This window comes from Leopardus geoffroyi, chromosome E2 (genome assembly GCF_018350155.1).
Source record: "Leopardus geoffroyi isolate Oge1 chromosome E2, O.geoffroyi_Oge1_pat1.0, whole genome shotgun sequence".
Classification (NCBI taxonomy): domain Eukaryota; kingdom Metazoa; phylum Chordata; class Mammalia; order Carnivora; family Felidae; genus Leopardus; species Leopardus geoffroyi.
Genome location: NC_059335.1, coordinates 44,755,282 through 44,768,981, shown reverse-complemented (window position 1 = coordinate 44,768,981; position 13,700 = coordinate 44,755,282). Strand labels below are relative to the sequence as shown.

Below are 13,700 nucleotides of genomic sequence, written 5' to 3'. Positions count from 1 at the left end.
TCCACCCACCCCTCGCCCGATCCTTGGAGCGTAGGCCTGGTTCGAGGTCCGACTAACCAATCAGAATCGTCCATCCCTCCAATCTCACCAATCACATGCAGAGATTTTGCAAAGACGCTTAACGGAGACGGATAGACAGGTGTTAAGCAAGAGAGGTTTCACCTTCACTTCGCGTTGCCGCCTGCACAGTGTGGGAAGGGGAGGCAAAGTCTCCATTTTCCTGTTTCCTTCCCCTTCCCTTCCTTTCGCCGTGGACCTCTTGAGTCACACGAAGCTTGTTTTCCCCCACCTCTTGCGCGGCCTGTATTTCAGGGCGGGTCTACATCTTTGTTTGCAGTCTTCAGACTGTGATCTATTGTTGCCCGTCTAAGTCTCATTTTCCTAACCAATAAAATGAGCAAGATAACCTCATCCCTGCAGAGAAGTTTGGCCGATTAAGTGAGGGAGTGTATCTCTACAGCGCTTGACACAGTAACCAGAACATAAATAACAGCAGTGCTAGAAAAAGGGGGGGGGGGGGGGGACATAATTGGCCTAAGGCCATGGACAGGTAGGGTATGGCGTATCCCAAGTTTCCGACAGTACTGAGAATCTGATTTTGTTATACATCAATTATATCTTAAAGTTGGGAAAGGAGATCTGATTTTTTTTTAAACGTTTGTTTATTTTTGAGAGAGAGAGAAAGAGAAGGAACAAGCGGAGGAGGGTCAGAGAGACAGAGGAAGACGCAGAATCCAAAGCAGGCTCAGCGCTGTCAGGGCAAACCCTGACATGGGGCTCGAACCCATGAACCGTGGGATCACCAGAACTGAAGTCGGTAGCTTTACCGACTGAGCCACCCAGGCGCCCAGGGGATCTGAATTTTAAACAAATTATTTGGTGATCAGAACACAGCTATGCTATTTTCGTTCCCATGTGTTATAAAATAAAATTCACCTCAACTGTTCCCAGCTAGAGGTCCCAGCATTTTGGAGTTCCAGCCTGGTTGACGTGCATTATCCTAAACTACTCTTTTTTAACTGCCATCACAACTGACATGTAATGTCATTTTCATCATGTCACTCTCCCAGACTCTCCACAATCCATCCCAACCTCTTTTACTAATATTTTCCACCATTCCTTTTATAAGACTTGTGTGCCAGCCACTGACTCCTAAATCTGCTGGTAAGAAAACCATTTCTGTGATCAGACCAGATCCACCCACCTTCTTTCTTCCAAAGCCTACTCACTTTGAATTCCTGGGATTCTTTTTCACAAATTCTCCTGCCATTCCAAGCTCCAGTGGTCCCACCTCCTTACAGTACCTCAACATATTACTATTTCAGGAATCCCCTGTATCTGTAAATCTTAACTTCCCATAGTTACCTCCCAAATGAGACTGAATCATGAGAGAAATCCCATATGACTCAGGCTATTCCACAAACTACATTCTAATATTTACATTCATTTCAGAGATATTTACTGAACACTTACCGTGCCACAAGTACTGTGATAGGCTCTGTGACAGTAAGATAACATAAGAAACAAGCCTTTCGAAAGAAACAAAAATATTTACGTCTACATAAATTTATCATGGCAAGAGGAATTAGGATCACAATTTAGCTCATGACCTGAGCTAAAATCAAGAGTTGGACACTTAATCAACGGAGCCACCCAGTTGCCACAAAGTGTTTTTTAAATTAATATTTAAATTTCCATTTTAGAATTTCAAACAGGTGCATTGAAAGAATAATAAAATGAACTCCCACGTACTTTTAACTTAGATCTACTAATTGTTAATATTTTTCCATATGTGATTTCTTCCACATCAAATAATGTTAATAATGTTGTTAATAATGTTAGACCAAAAATAAATAAATAAATAATGTTAGACCATTTCAGAACAAGTTGCAGATGATATGACCCTTTACCTGCAAATAATTATGTATCTCCTAAGAATAAGAACGTACTCTTACGTAACCCTAGTATGATTTGCAAATGCAGGGAATTAATATTCATACAAATCCTGGATCATGTATTGTATTTACTTATGTCTCCTTAGTGTCCTTGAATCAGGTACATTTCTTCAGTCTTTTACTTTGAAAACATTGACTTTAAATTTTAAAAATTATTTTAGAGAGAGAGAGAGAGCAGGGGAGGGGGCAGAGGGAGAGAGCAAGAATCTTAAGCAGACACCATGCTCAGTGCGGAGCCCAATGTTGGGCTCGATCCCACAACCCTGGGATCATGACCTGGTCCAAAACCCAAGAGTCAGATGCTCAATCAACTGAGCCACCCAGGCACCCCAAGACACTGACATTTTTTGCAAGTATGACCTGAGATTGAATTGGATTCAGAAAAATATTGTGGCCTAAATATATTGATTATAAGTTCATATTCAAAATTACCATGTGTTAGCCAGAAAGTCCAGCTTGGAAGCCCTGCCCCTGCCACTCACAAACTTAGTAATATTAGGCAGCTTTCTTGATCTCTTTTTTTCCCAAGTGAATACCCAACTGTTCCAACACCATTTGGTGAAAACATAATTCCCCAATGAATTGTTTTCCTGTCTTTCTTGAAAGTGGCTTGTCCATATAAGTGTGGGTCTTTTACTGAACTTTCTAGTCCGTTCCAGTGATTTGTCTATCCTAATGCCAATTCCACAGTCTTGATTACTATAGTTTTGTAGTAAGACTTGTAAATCCTTCAGTTTTGCTCTTATTTTTCAAAATTGTTTCTGCTATTTTAAATCTTATGTATTTCCATATAAATTTTAAAATCAGTTTGTTGAACCAAGTAAAAAGTTAATGTCACCAGTGATAAATCATGTTGATAGCATGGTATGTGATGAGGAGACCACTTTATCACTATGACATTCTTCCCAAAAACCCATAACCGCAGTGTAAGCATGATAACACCATTAGGCAAGCCCAAATTGAGGGGCATTCAACAAAATACCTGACCAGTATTCCTCAAAACTGTCAAGCTTATTAAAAACATAATAAAACAAAGGAACACTTAGAAATTGTCATACACCTAAGTAGTCTAAGGATATATGACAACTAAATGCAATGTAATATCCTGGATTGAATCGTAGAACAAAAAAAAGAACATTAGAGAAAAAAACAGTGAAATCCAGGTAAAGTAACTAATGTACCCGAGCTGATTTCGTAGTTTTTACAGATGTACAATAGTAAATGTAAGATGTTAATATTATGGGAAGCTGTCTGAGGGGTATACAAGTACACTCTGTACTATTTTTGCAATTTTCTTGTAAATCTAAAATTATTTTTAAATCAGCCTGTTAATTCTATAAATCAGCTTAAAGACAAACATATAGAGATAAACATATTAACAGCTTTGACTCTCCCAATCCACAAACGTGGTGTACTGCTTAATTATTTGAATCTTATTTTAATTTGTAGTTTTTGGCATAAAGGTCTTTTGCATCTTTTGTTAAATTTATTCCTAAATGTTTTACAAATGGGAGTTATTTCAGTTTTCAATTGTTTGCAGCTATAACAGAGAAATGTAATTGATTTTGTACATTGACTTAGTATCCTGTGATCTTGCTAAATTCACTTAGAGTTCTAGTGGTTGTTTTGTATATTTCTTAGAATAACTTATGTAGCAATCATGTTATCTGCTAATAGAGACAATTTTACTTCCTCCTTTCTAATCTGTGTATTTTTTTTTTCTTGCCTTATTTCACTGGCTGTGACTTCTAGTACAACATTAAATAAAAACGGTGAAATGAGCATCCTTGCCTTGTTCCCAAATGTAGGAGGAAAGCATTCAAGTCTTCCATGATTAAATATGATATTGTCTATAGGTTTTTCAGTTGATGTCCTTCATCAGAAACAAGGCAGAATTCCCCTAGATTCCTAGTTTCCTATTTTTTTTATCATAAAAGGATATTGAATCCTGTCAAATATATATATTTTGCATCTTTTGGGATGATCATATGATTTTTCCTCCTTTATTGTGTTAATATGGTGAATTACTTTGAATGGTTTTCAAAAACTTAACCATCTTTGGGGCACCTAGGTGGCTCAGTCGGTTAAGCATTCGACTTCGGCTCAGCTCATGATCTCATGGTTCATGAGTTGGAGCCCCACATCAGGCTCTGTGCTGACAGCTCAGAGCCTGGAGTCACCTTCAGATTCTGTGTCTCCCTCTCTCTTTGCCCCTCCCCTGCTCACTCTCTGCCTCTCTCTCTGTGTCTTTCAAAAATAAATAAGCATTTAAAAAAATGTTAAAAAACCATCTTTGCATTCCTGGGATGAACTCCACTTGGTTATGACGTTAGCCTTTTCTATATATTGCCAGATTTAATTCACTAGTATTTTTTAAAGATCTTTGCATCTGGAGTGCCTGGGTGGCTCAGTCAGTTAAGCATCCGACTCTTGATTTTGGCTAAGGTCATGGTCTCACAGTCGTGGGATTCAGTCCCATGTTGGGCTTCATGGGCGCTGAGTGTGGAGCCTGCTTGGGATTTTCTCTCTCTCTCTCTCCCCCTCTCTCTCAAAATAAATAAACATAAAAAAAAATCTTTCCCTCTATATTCATGAGGAATATTGGCTGTAATTTTCTATTCTTGAATGCCCTTGATAGTTTTCTCCAAACTTTTTGATACTTACTGAGTTACTACAGCTAAGTACTGTGTCAACATGAGTATTAAACAAAGACTCAACACAGGGCCTGCCACAGAGAGTCCTCAGTAAATGCTGGCTATTTTGGTGTTATTGTTTCTAGATGCTATAAATAAGACCCACCTTCTAAAGAAACTTACTAAGAGAAAGGTGGCACATATAAAACATTTTTATTTATTATTATCAGGGTTCCTGGGTGGCTCAGTTGGTTAAGCATCCGACTTCAGCTCAGGTCATGATCTCACTACTCATGAGTTGGAGTCCTGCATCAGCTCTGTACTGACACCTCAAAGCCTGAAGCCTGCTTCAGATTCTGTCTCCGTCTCTCTGCCCCTTCTCTGCTTGTGCTCTGTCTCAAATATAAAATAAAACATTTAAAAAATATTTTTATTATTACTATTATTATTATTATTATTTTAAGTAGGCCTCATGCCCAGAGTGGAGCCCAACGCAGGGCTTGAATTCACAACTCTGAGATCAAGGCCTGAGCTGGGATCAAGAGGTGAATGCTTAACTAACTGAGCCATCCAGGCACCCCACCACATAAAACATTTTTAGCATTAACATTTTACTTTTGCTGTGTCATGTACTAGAAAATCTTCTCCCTGCTCTTCAGGGGCATGATCCAAAATTTATCACAGACAACAGTAGGATCAGTGTGTGAGTACTGCTCCAGGGAAGTCCTTATTTACCTTGCAAGCTCATTCTACTGTTTTTGTATAAATAGTGGAATTGGAACAGGAAATTCTCAAGGAAAACACTGTGCGTGCTCCATGTGAATAGAGCAAGAAACAAGGATTCTGTCTCGTTTTTTGCAGACATCAAATATACCTCCTGTGTTCTCATTCCTTCTTGCAGGGGCTGCAGGGGTCCCCTTTCCTGTTCCAGGCATGGAATACGATGAGGTGGCCCTCAAATTTGTTCTTGCCCTTCTCAATGTATTATGTTTCCCTGCCAGAGGGAAGACAAACTCTTAAAGCCATCATAGTCCAACACTCTTCTTCCCTTCCTAGGGTCAAGCCTGGGTCATCCAGTGTCAGGGAAGCTTCAGGAAGTTGATGCAAAGTTAGAAGCCCATATCCTGCAGGGTATGGTTTTGGGGAGGGTTTACTTGCAAGCATCCTAGAGTTGTTCCAACCCTCAGTTCAGCCAGACCTCCCTGGCCTGTTGGGTGGACCCTCCTGGAGCTTACCCAGGACCATCCTACTCAGTCTTATGCCATTGGGGCCCAACCCCCAACAGCCCAGCCCAGTCTCATTTCTAGAAACGAAAGAAACAATCCCTGTGTAAATAGCCATTAACAGGGACGCTTTTCTACCCTGGGTTGATTTTCCTGGCCTCAGAACACCAACTTTTTTTTTTCCTGCTGGTATAGGTTAATTTATTCTTAACATGTAATAAATGCATTCACATGTTTCAAAAAGAAAAAAATGTGTGTATAAGTAGATGTGTGTGTCTGTTTATAATAATGTGTATATAAATATAAGCAAATTACCCTTCATATGGGATGTATTGATTTACACACCTACCCACAATGTGTGAGGATGTGTGCTTGTATAAAATCTTACCAATAGTGTGTGTGATCAATAGATCAATAAAACAAAACAGAGTCTTAAAATACAATCAACGTATTGTAGGGGCAATGTCCAGCTGGTTCATTTGGTAGACATGTGATTCTTGATCTCAGATTCATGAGTTCAAACCCCATGATGGGACTAGGGATTACTTTAAAAAAAAGAATAGAAGGGGCGCCTGGGTGGCGTAGTCGGTTAAGCGGCCGACTTCGGCTCAGGTCATGATCTCACGGTCCGTGAGTTCGAGCCCCGCGTCGGGCTCTGTGCTGACAGCTCAGAGCCTGGAGCCTGTTTCAGATTCTGTGTCTCCCTCTCTCTCTGCCCCTCCCCTGTTCATGCTCTGTCTCTCTCTGTCTCAAAAATAAATAAACATTAAAAAAAAATTAAAAAAAAAAAGAGTAGAAGATGAGGTAAAGGGGCGCCTGGGTGTCTCACTCAGTTAAATGTCTGACTTCGGCTCAGGTCATGATCTCACGGTTTATGAGTTCGAGCCCCACATGGGGCTCTATGCTGATAGCTCAGAGCCTGGATCCTGCTTCGGATTCTGTGTCCCCCTCTCTCTCCCCTTCCCCCATTCATGCTCTGTCTCTCTGTCTCTCAAAAATGAATAAACGTTAAAAAAATTTTTAAAAAAATTAAAAAATTAATTAAAATTAAAATAATTAACTAATTAATTAATTAAAATTAAAAAAAAAGAAGACGAGGTAAAAATGTTATCTTAAATCACTGAGGAAAGGGGGGGGCTTTTACAGTGCTGAAACAAAATAATAATTAAATAATGTTTTTCCAGGAATTTTTCCAGAAAAAAAATTCTGGAAAATAATAATTTGGCTACATATCCATTTGGCCGCCTTCGTCTTGGCACATGATCTTACGGTTTGTGAGTTGGAGCCCCATGTCAGGCTCTGTGCTGACAGCTCAGAGCCTGGTGCCTGCTTTGGAGTCTATGTCTCCCTCTCTCTCTGCCCCTCTCTGCCCCTCATTCTGTCTCTCTCTCTCTCTCAAAAATAAATAAACATTAAAAAAAAATCATCATGTTTCCATAAACACAATTTCCTTTAGGATGGTTTTGCCCTAGGAATTCTCCAATTGTCTTTGGTCAATGGCCTTTATCCAGTCTGTTGAGGATGAGTAGCAAGGCACATAAAGTTACTTTGTGATTAGATTAACTGCTAATATATTTTTAAGATCCTGTTTATTAAGATATTATTTATGTGCACTAATATACTTTGTATTAACCATCATCCACGTGTATTTAAGTAGAAACTTTCTCATGGGTGAGGCTGGAGAAGTAAACAATGGCTATGGATTAACTGATAATTTTTTTAAGATCTATTTATTTATTTCTGTGAGTAATCTCTACACCCAACATGAGGCCCAAACTCACAATCCCTAGATCAAGAGGCACATGCTATTCCAACTAAGCCAGCCAGGAGCCCCTAAATGGTAAATTAAAAAATTAAGATAAGGGACAGTACAAGGGGAAATTTTTTAATTTAATTTTTTAAGTCCCTAATACATTCACATAGTTCAGAACTTTAAAAAAAAAGTAAACATCTCAATAAAAAGTCTCCTGCCCACCTTTTCTCCCCATTTTCCATCCGCCCACCCCAGATAATTATTTAATAATTTTTGTGTGTAACCATCCTGAGTTTCTCCATGAAAATGCTAGTAAATATAAATATTTACACTTAGCTTACTCACTTTTATAGAAAAAGTAGCAAAAAACCATACAGTTCTGTATCTTGGTTTTTTCGTTTGTTTGTTTGACTTAATGACATCTTAGAAATGTTTACATACTAATACATAGATAGCTTCCTCATTTGTTTTTACAAGCTGGATAGTTTTCCATAGTTAATATTCATTATTTGATATGAATGTTTCATAATTTAACTGGTCTCCTACTGATGGAGATTTAGATTTCCAGTCTTTTGAAATTACAAACAATGCTGTAATTAATAACCTAGATCTTACATCATTATATACATGTAGAAGAAGAAATGGGACTTCTAGGTCAAAAGCATACACATTTGTAGGGTTAGCAATTTGCACCAGTTTATATTTTCACTGGCAATGATGTAAATGACTGCTTCCTCACACACCCACAGATAGAGTATGTTATCAAAGTGTTTGAATTTTACCAACCTGACATTTAACTTTAAAAAAAAATTTTAAGTTTATTTATTTATTTTGAGAGAGAGAGAGAGAGAGAGAGAGAGAGAGAAAACATGAGTGGGGAAAGGGCAGAGGGAGAGGGAGAGAGAGAATCCCGTACACAGAACCTGACTTGGGGCTTGATCTCATGAATGGTGGGATCATGACCTAAGCCGAAACCAAGAGTCAAATGCTTAACCAACTGAGCCACCCAGGTGCCCCACAAATCTGGCATTTTAATAAATGATATCACACTATAGTTTTGATTTGTGTTACTCTTCTTATGTGTGAGGTTGAACATCTATATAGTTAAGATTAAGAAAGGAATTTACCAACTTTCTATCTAGATCAACTCCTGAAAAATAATCCTAATAGCCAAGAATTTCTTTTGAGATGAGGTGTTTTATTTCCTACATGCCAAGCATGAGTCTACCTTAGGGGATATTCCCTCTACCTGGAATGGTCTCCCACTCTGATTTCACATTCAGATTATATCTCTCTAATTTCAAGTTAAATGTCACCCCCTTGGTGAAGCTTATGTGAGCTGCCTCATCATAAGTGGCTATCCATCCTGTTTTCTTTCTCTCCATAGAACTCGTGGCTACACATAATATTTTTCTGATTTATATGTTGATTGATCTGTTTGCACACCATGGTTGTCCCAGTATTTTGGCACATAGTAGGTGCTTAATAACTATCTGTTGAATAGATAAATGCCCAGCTTCTGGAATGAGGGAGAAGGGGTTAAGTTTCTAAATAGAGTTTTCTGAAACTTGAGTGTGGGAAAGGAATTTGGCCTTGCCACTGGATTAAGAATGCCTACAGGCAGCCCCTAACCCTGGAACTTTATTCTTAAAGCATTTTAACTTCATGCTAACTTTGAGCCGTGGACGTGAGACCCACCCATGGTTAAGTTCAGGTTAGGTTTGGGACACTGGGATATTTTCTTTCATCCATAATCACTGGATCAAGGCCTATAAATCAAATAGTTAAGACACAAAACACAAACAAGGTCGTAATTTGTTTCTTCCTGCCCTCTGTTTTTCTTGGCATGGAAAAACTCAAGCTTTTCCTGACTGGGGATGGGTAATGACACTGGGGGGTGATTCATTAAAAGTGGCCTGAGTAACTGGCCTTTTATTTCTTCTCATTCTTTCCCTTTATTGTCCCAACTCATGTAAGGAAACACATTGAATAAAATAATTCTCTTGCTGATAAAGAACTTTCCCTTGACTCTTTGTTCATTTGCAGTTATATGTTCCCAGAATCAAAATCTTAGTGCTAGGGAGGCCAAAGTGGCTAAGGGTAGAAGCAGTGTATATTTCTAATAGAGAAGGAAGGCCAAGAATCCTGGATTTTTTTTTTTTTTCTAGAGAGAAAGAGAGAGCATGCTCAGAAGGGACAGAGAGAGAAGGAGAGAGAGAGAATCTCAAGCAGGCTCCATGCTGTCACCATGGGGCCCCATGTAGGGCTCAATCTCACAAACCGTGAGAGCATGACCTGAGCTGAAATCAAGAGTAGGATGCTTAACCGACTGAGTCACCCCGGTGCCCCAAGAACCCTGGCTTTGGAAGCCACTGCTTTTACCTCCTCTTCTTAACAAAGCTGCCTATTCTATTAGAAAAGTGTTCCAGTCCCCAGGGAATCTAGCAGGAGTTAGGGAGTCCCTCATCTCTAAATTGGGTGTCACAGTATCAGTACCTTCCTCTCAAACGAGTGCCTTTAATGTCAACCATTCCTAAGGCCAGAAAAGAGAAAAGACAGTGATAACAACTAAAAATATTCAATTTCATAGTATTCAATTCAAAATATTCAATTTCATAGAGCATAATACCAAGAGAAATAGCAGAGTATACTATATTCATCTTTTACACTCCACACTGCTGTTTTATTTGAAGTATTTTTATGTTTTTTGTAAATAAAGAATAAATTCTAAAATATGTAAAAAAAAAAAAAAAAAAAAAAAAAAAAGGCTGGACAATAATCGACCAAAAGGCTAACAATAGCTATATCAGGGTTGAGGGCTTGGAGTCTATTTTCATTTTCACGTTTGTCCTCGTCTGAATCTTTTTAGTTCTTTTCACAGATTGTGCGTTACTTTTGTGATTAAAAAGAAGTAATAATAAAATGTGCTTTTATTTAAGTTGGTTTGTGTGCCCTGACCTCCTGCACCTCTCTGTGGAAGCGGAGCAATTTATTTTCCAAGAGGTGGGCATAGAAGGGCACGAGTGGGACTGCGATCCGGGTCAGGGTGAGGCTGTGGAAAAATACCAGTGATGCCTCACGCTCAGCACGGCTCTGGTGAAGGCCACTATTAAGTCACCCCTCCTTCATTCTCTTCCCCCTCCATGTGAAATAATCCCAGTTCCTCTCACCTGTTGTCGTAAATCTGTTGTACATCTCTGAGCCTGCTCCTAGCGCTCCACCATCCCTGTGGATTCCCAAGGCAAGCAGCTCCTCCATGGGGGACGCGTCTAGGAAAGGGAGAGCGAGAAGATGAATCTGTGGGTCTCTGATGTTCTAAATTGGTGGTTCTTCCTGACTTTCGAGAAGGGACCTCTAAAGACAACATGCCTCCTACCTACCGAGGCTCTGGTCAATTAGGGGTCTAGGTAGTCAGGAGATGGATTATCTGCTAATATGGCTAGATGCTCAGTTGGAGAATGTGGCTCAGTAGGATTCCTTGTACCCTAATGAAACAGACTTTCCTACCAATCCCGGGCAGCAGTGAACAAGGCACCCTCCCTGTGAGGAGTGAGACAAGAACTTGTGCTCCCTCCCAGGATCATAGTCCCAAGACACTAGGAAGAGGAATACACTGGTGACTCATGCCTGGTTTCTCCTAGTGTTCCTCCTTCCCTAAGTGCAGAAGGAGAGAGACAAAAAGAGGGGCCTGGACATGAGTGCTGATGACCCTCTACAGGAAGGAAATACGTGGAGTGGGAAGAAAGTATTCTCCTCTCCCAAAGTTCTTACTATTTCTTGGATTATAGAACACTTTGAGGATATGAAGCAAGCTATAAACCACCACCTCAGAAAAGTGCACATATGTCCTGGACTTTGCTGGTAATGGTTTATATCTGCCTGTCTTTCCCTTTCTTCTAGAACCCCCATTTTCCTCAGAGGAACTGTTCCTCTTCTAGTCTATGTGAAGCTATGCAAGCTGTCAATCAGTATGTTCCACCTCCCCTTGCTTACAGGTGGGACATGTGATCCAATCTATTCAATCAGAGAAGCTCATGTCCCTGTGGCACGGGGCGGGCGGGGCAGGGCAGGGGGTGGTACACGTTGGGGAAGACCCCTTGTTATTAAAGGAATATTAAACTGGAGAAAAGTAAAGCCTGGGGCTGTCCATCGCTATTTTGTCTGACTAGTGGAGTCTCAAGAGTGGAGGCCAACAAGGGGTGCCTGGCTGGCTCAGTCTGAAAAGCATGGGACTCTTGATCTCCCAGTTGTGAGTTCTAGCCCCAGGGTGGGTGTATAGAGATTACTTAAAAATGAAAAATCTTAAAAAAAAAAAAAAAAAAAAAAAGGAATAGAGCCCAACAAAGTGGAAAGGTGCCTCAGGACAGTGTTAAACCCTTGAATCTAGTCACAAAGAAAACCTAAACATAAATGAACCACATAATTTCCTTTTTTTTTTTTTTTTCTTTCCCCTCAAGCTAGTGTGTGAGGTAGGTTTCTGTACCTTGCAACATACGTGCCCACACAATAGAACTTGGCCTCCACTTTCCAGGGGTGGTCAGACTCTGAAGCCCAGGCCTCCACTGGCCATTCAGAGCCCTGTTAGCGGTGCCCCTTATACATTTGAAAATTGATCAAGTGAGGTAAGAGATGCGGACACATCAGATTACTGCATTTGGGGAGGCAGTACTTCCTTCTTCATGCTGGCTCCATTTCTGCCTCCAGCGCCTCGAAAACCCCAAACCCCACCGAAAGCACCAGCCAGAGGGCACACAGCTGGAGAGAAAACAGGCAGTGTGGGTGTGTTGGAATGCAGGAGATTCTGGGAGGAAGAGGAAGACACTGGCGACTCATGCCCAGCTTCACCTGAAAAATTCGTACTGTATTATATAACTTAAAAATAAATCTCTTTCAACTGCAAAATTTCAAAATTCTTTCCTCAAATCTCAAGAACGTAAAAGAAATCTCCAACTCCCCAAATTAGGATTTGTACTGCTGGCGTGAGCTTTGAGCTTTTCCCCTCAAGACCATATAGATTGGCTTTCCCATGGATTTAGGATCAAAGGGCTCCTTCGGGTTATGTATTCCTTTGAAACGAATTCAAAGGCATGCATTTCCAAAGTGCAGGGGGAGCTGAAAAGCCTTCATCCTTGCTGAATGAATCAGCATCCTGGGAGCACAGGTGACAAGTCCTGACCCATCCCTTCACTGTCTGATAAGCCCAAAGGTCATAGCTCTGAACTTGACCCCACTTTTCCTTCTTCCTGCCCCTTTTCTGGGTTTTCTGATAAGGTGCCCTAAGTCAGCTGTGACACTGTTTTCTCTCTCCGCAAACATAGTCCCCAGGGCGTGCACTCTGCCTGTGAGCTCCCCAGCTGCTTCCAGCTCTCCCTCTGCCCACAGCCCTTTAATTGCTGCATTCCAACAAATTAGCCATGTGACAGAAGATTATTTTTAACTTCAATAGAGCAGCTCCCTCTCTTTTAATATATCATGCTTGGCCCACATTCCCTCGGTGAAAAGGGCACCATCGGCTACTTCTGAGAACTTTTAATTACTCCAATTGTTTGCAAACCTCTTAGAAGCTTGGGGGAAAAAAATTTCTTCTCCTTTCCCAGTTTTCCCATTTCCTATTTAACGGGAGCTGAGGCTGAGTCCAACCTGGAGACTTACCAGCTTCAACAGGTCTCCTCAAATCTCCTCCAGCCCCCTCTACCTGTCCTCCTCCACAGGACTTTTCTTCCTTCCTTCCTTCCTTCCTTCCTTCCTTCCTCCCTCCCTTCCTCCCCCCCCCCCCCCCCCACCTCTTTCTCTCTCTTTCTTTCAAGTGCAAATCCACTGGGAGAATGAAGGGAGGGCAAGTTCCAGAGTCACAGGAACTGCATCCCAATGACACATGGAGCCTGGAAGGCAGCAGGAATGGATAGGGGTTGGTGCCTGTGGCCTTAGGAAGACTGAGCCCTCAGCATCTTCTAGGTCTTGGGATCCTGCAAGAAGGTCCTAATGATTGAGCTGATTCTGAGTCTAAGCCTTCCAAATTTGAGTAAACCACACAGACCAATGAGCATCTCATTGACCATCACACGGACTAAAAGCCTTCTCCAATTTTTCTGAATGTTCTAAGCCCATGATACTTCTCTAATCTCAGGAGGCCAAG

At 40.8% G+C, this 13,700-nt stretch overlaps 1 protein-coding gene across 3 annotated transcripts in view; it reads right to left on the bottom strand.

The window, feature by feature from the left end:
• Nucleotides 1-9,947: 9,947 nt before the first annotated feature.
• The window catches only part of NIP7 (nucleolar pre-rRNA processing protein NIP7), a 62,711-nt gene continuing 58,958 nt past the window's right edge, over nt 9,948-13,700 (bottom strand). Inside the window, exons 5-6 of one of the 3 annotated variants that reach the window (XM_045443326.1) lie at nt 10,735-10,833; nt 9,948-10,097 (exon numbers count right to left, since the gene is read on the bottom strand). In XM_045443326.1, coding sequence (XP_045299282.1) covers nt 10,774-10,833 — 60 coding nt within the window. In that variant the 3' untranslated portion in view covers nt 9,948-10,097; nt 10,735-10,773. Of the gene's footprint in view, nt 10,098-10,733; nt 10,834-13,700 lie in introns of those variants that run through there. The other 2 variants (XR_006702729.1, XM_045443327.1) reach the window with 2 other exon arrangements.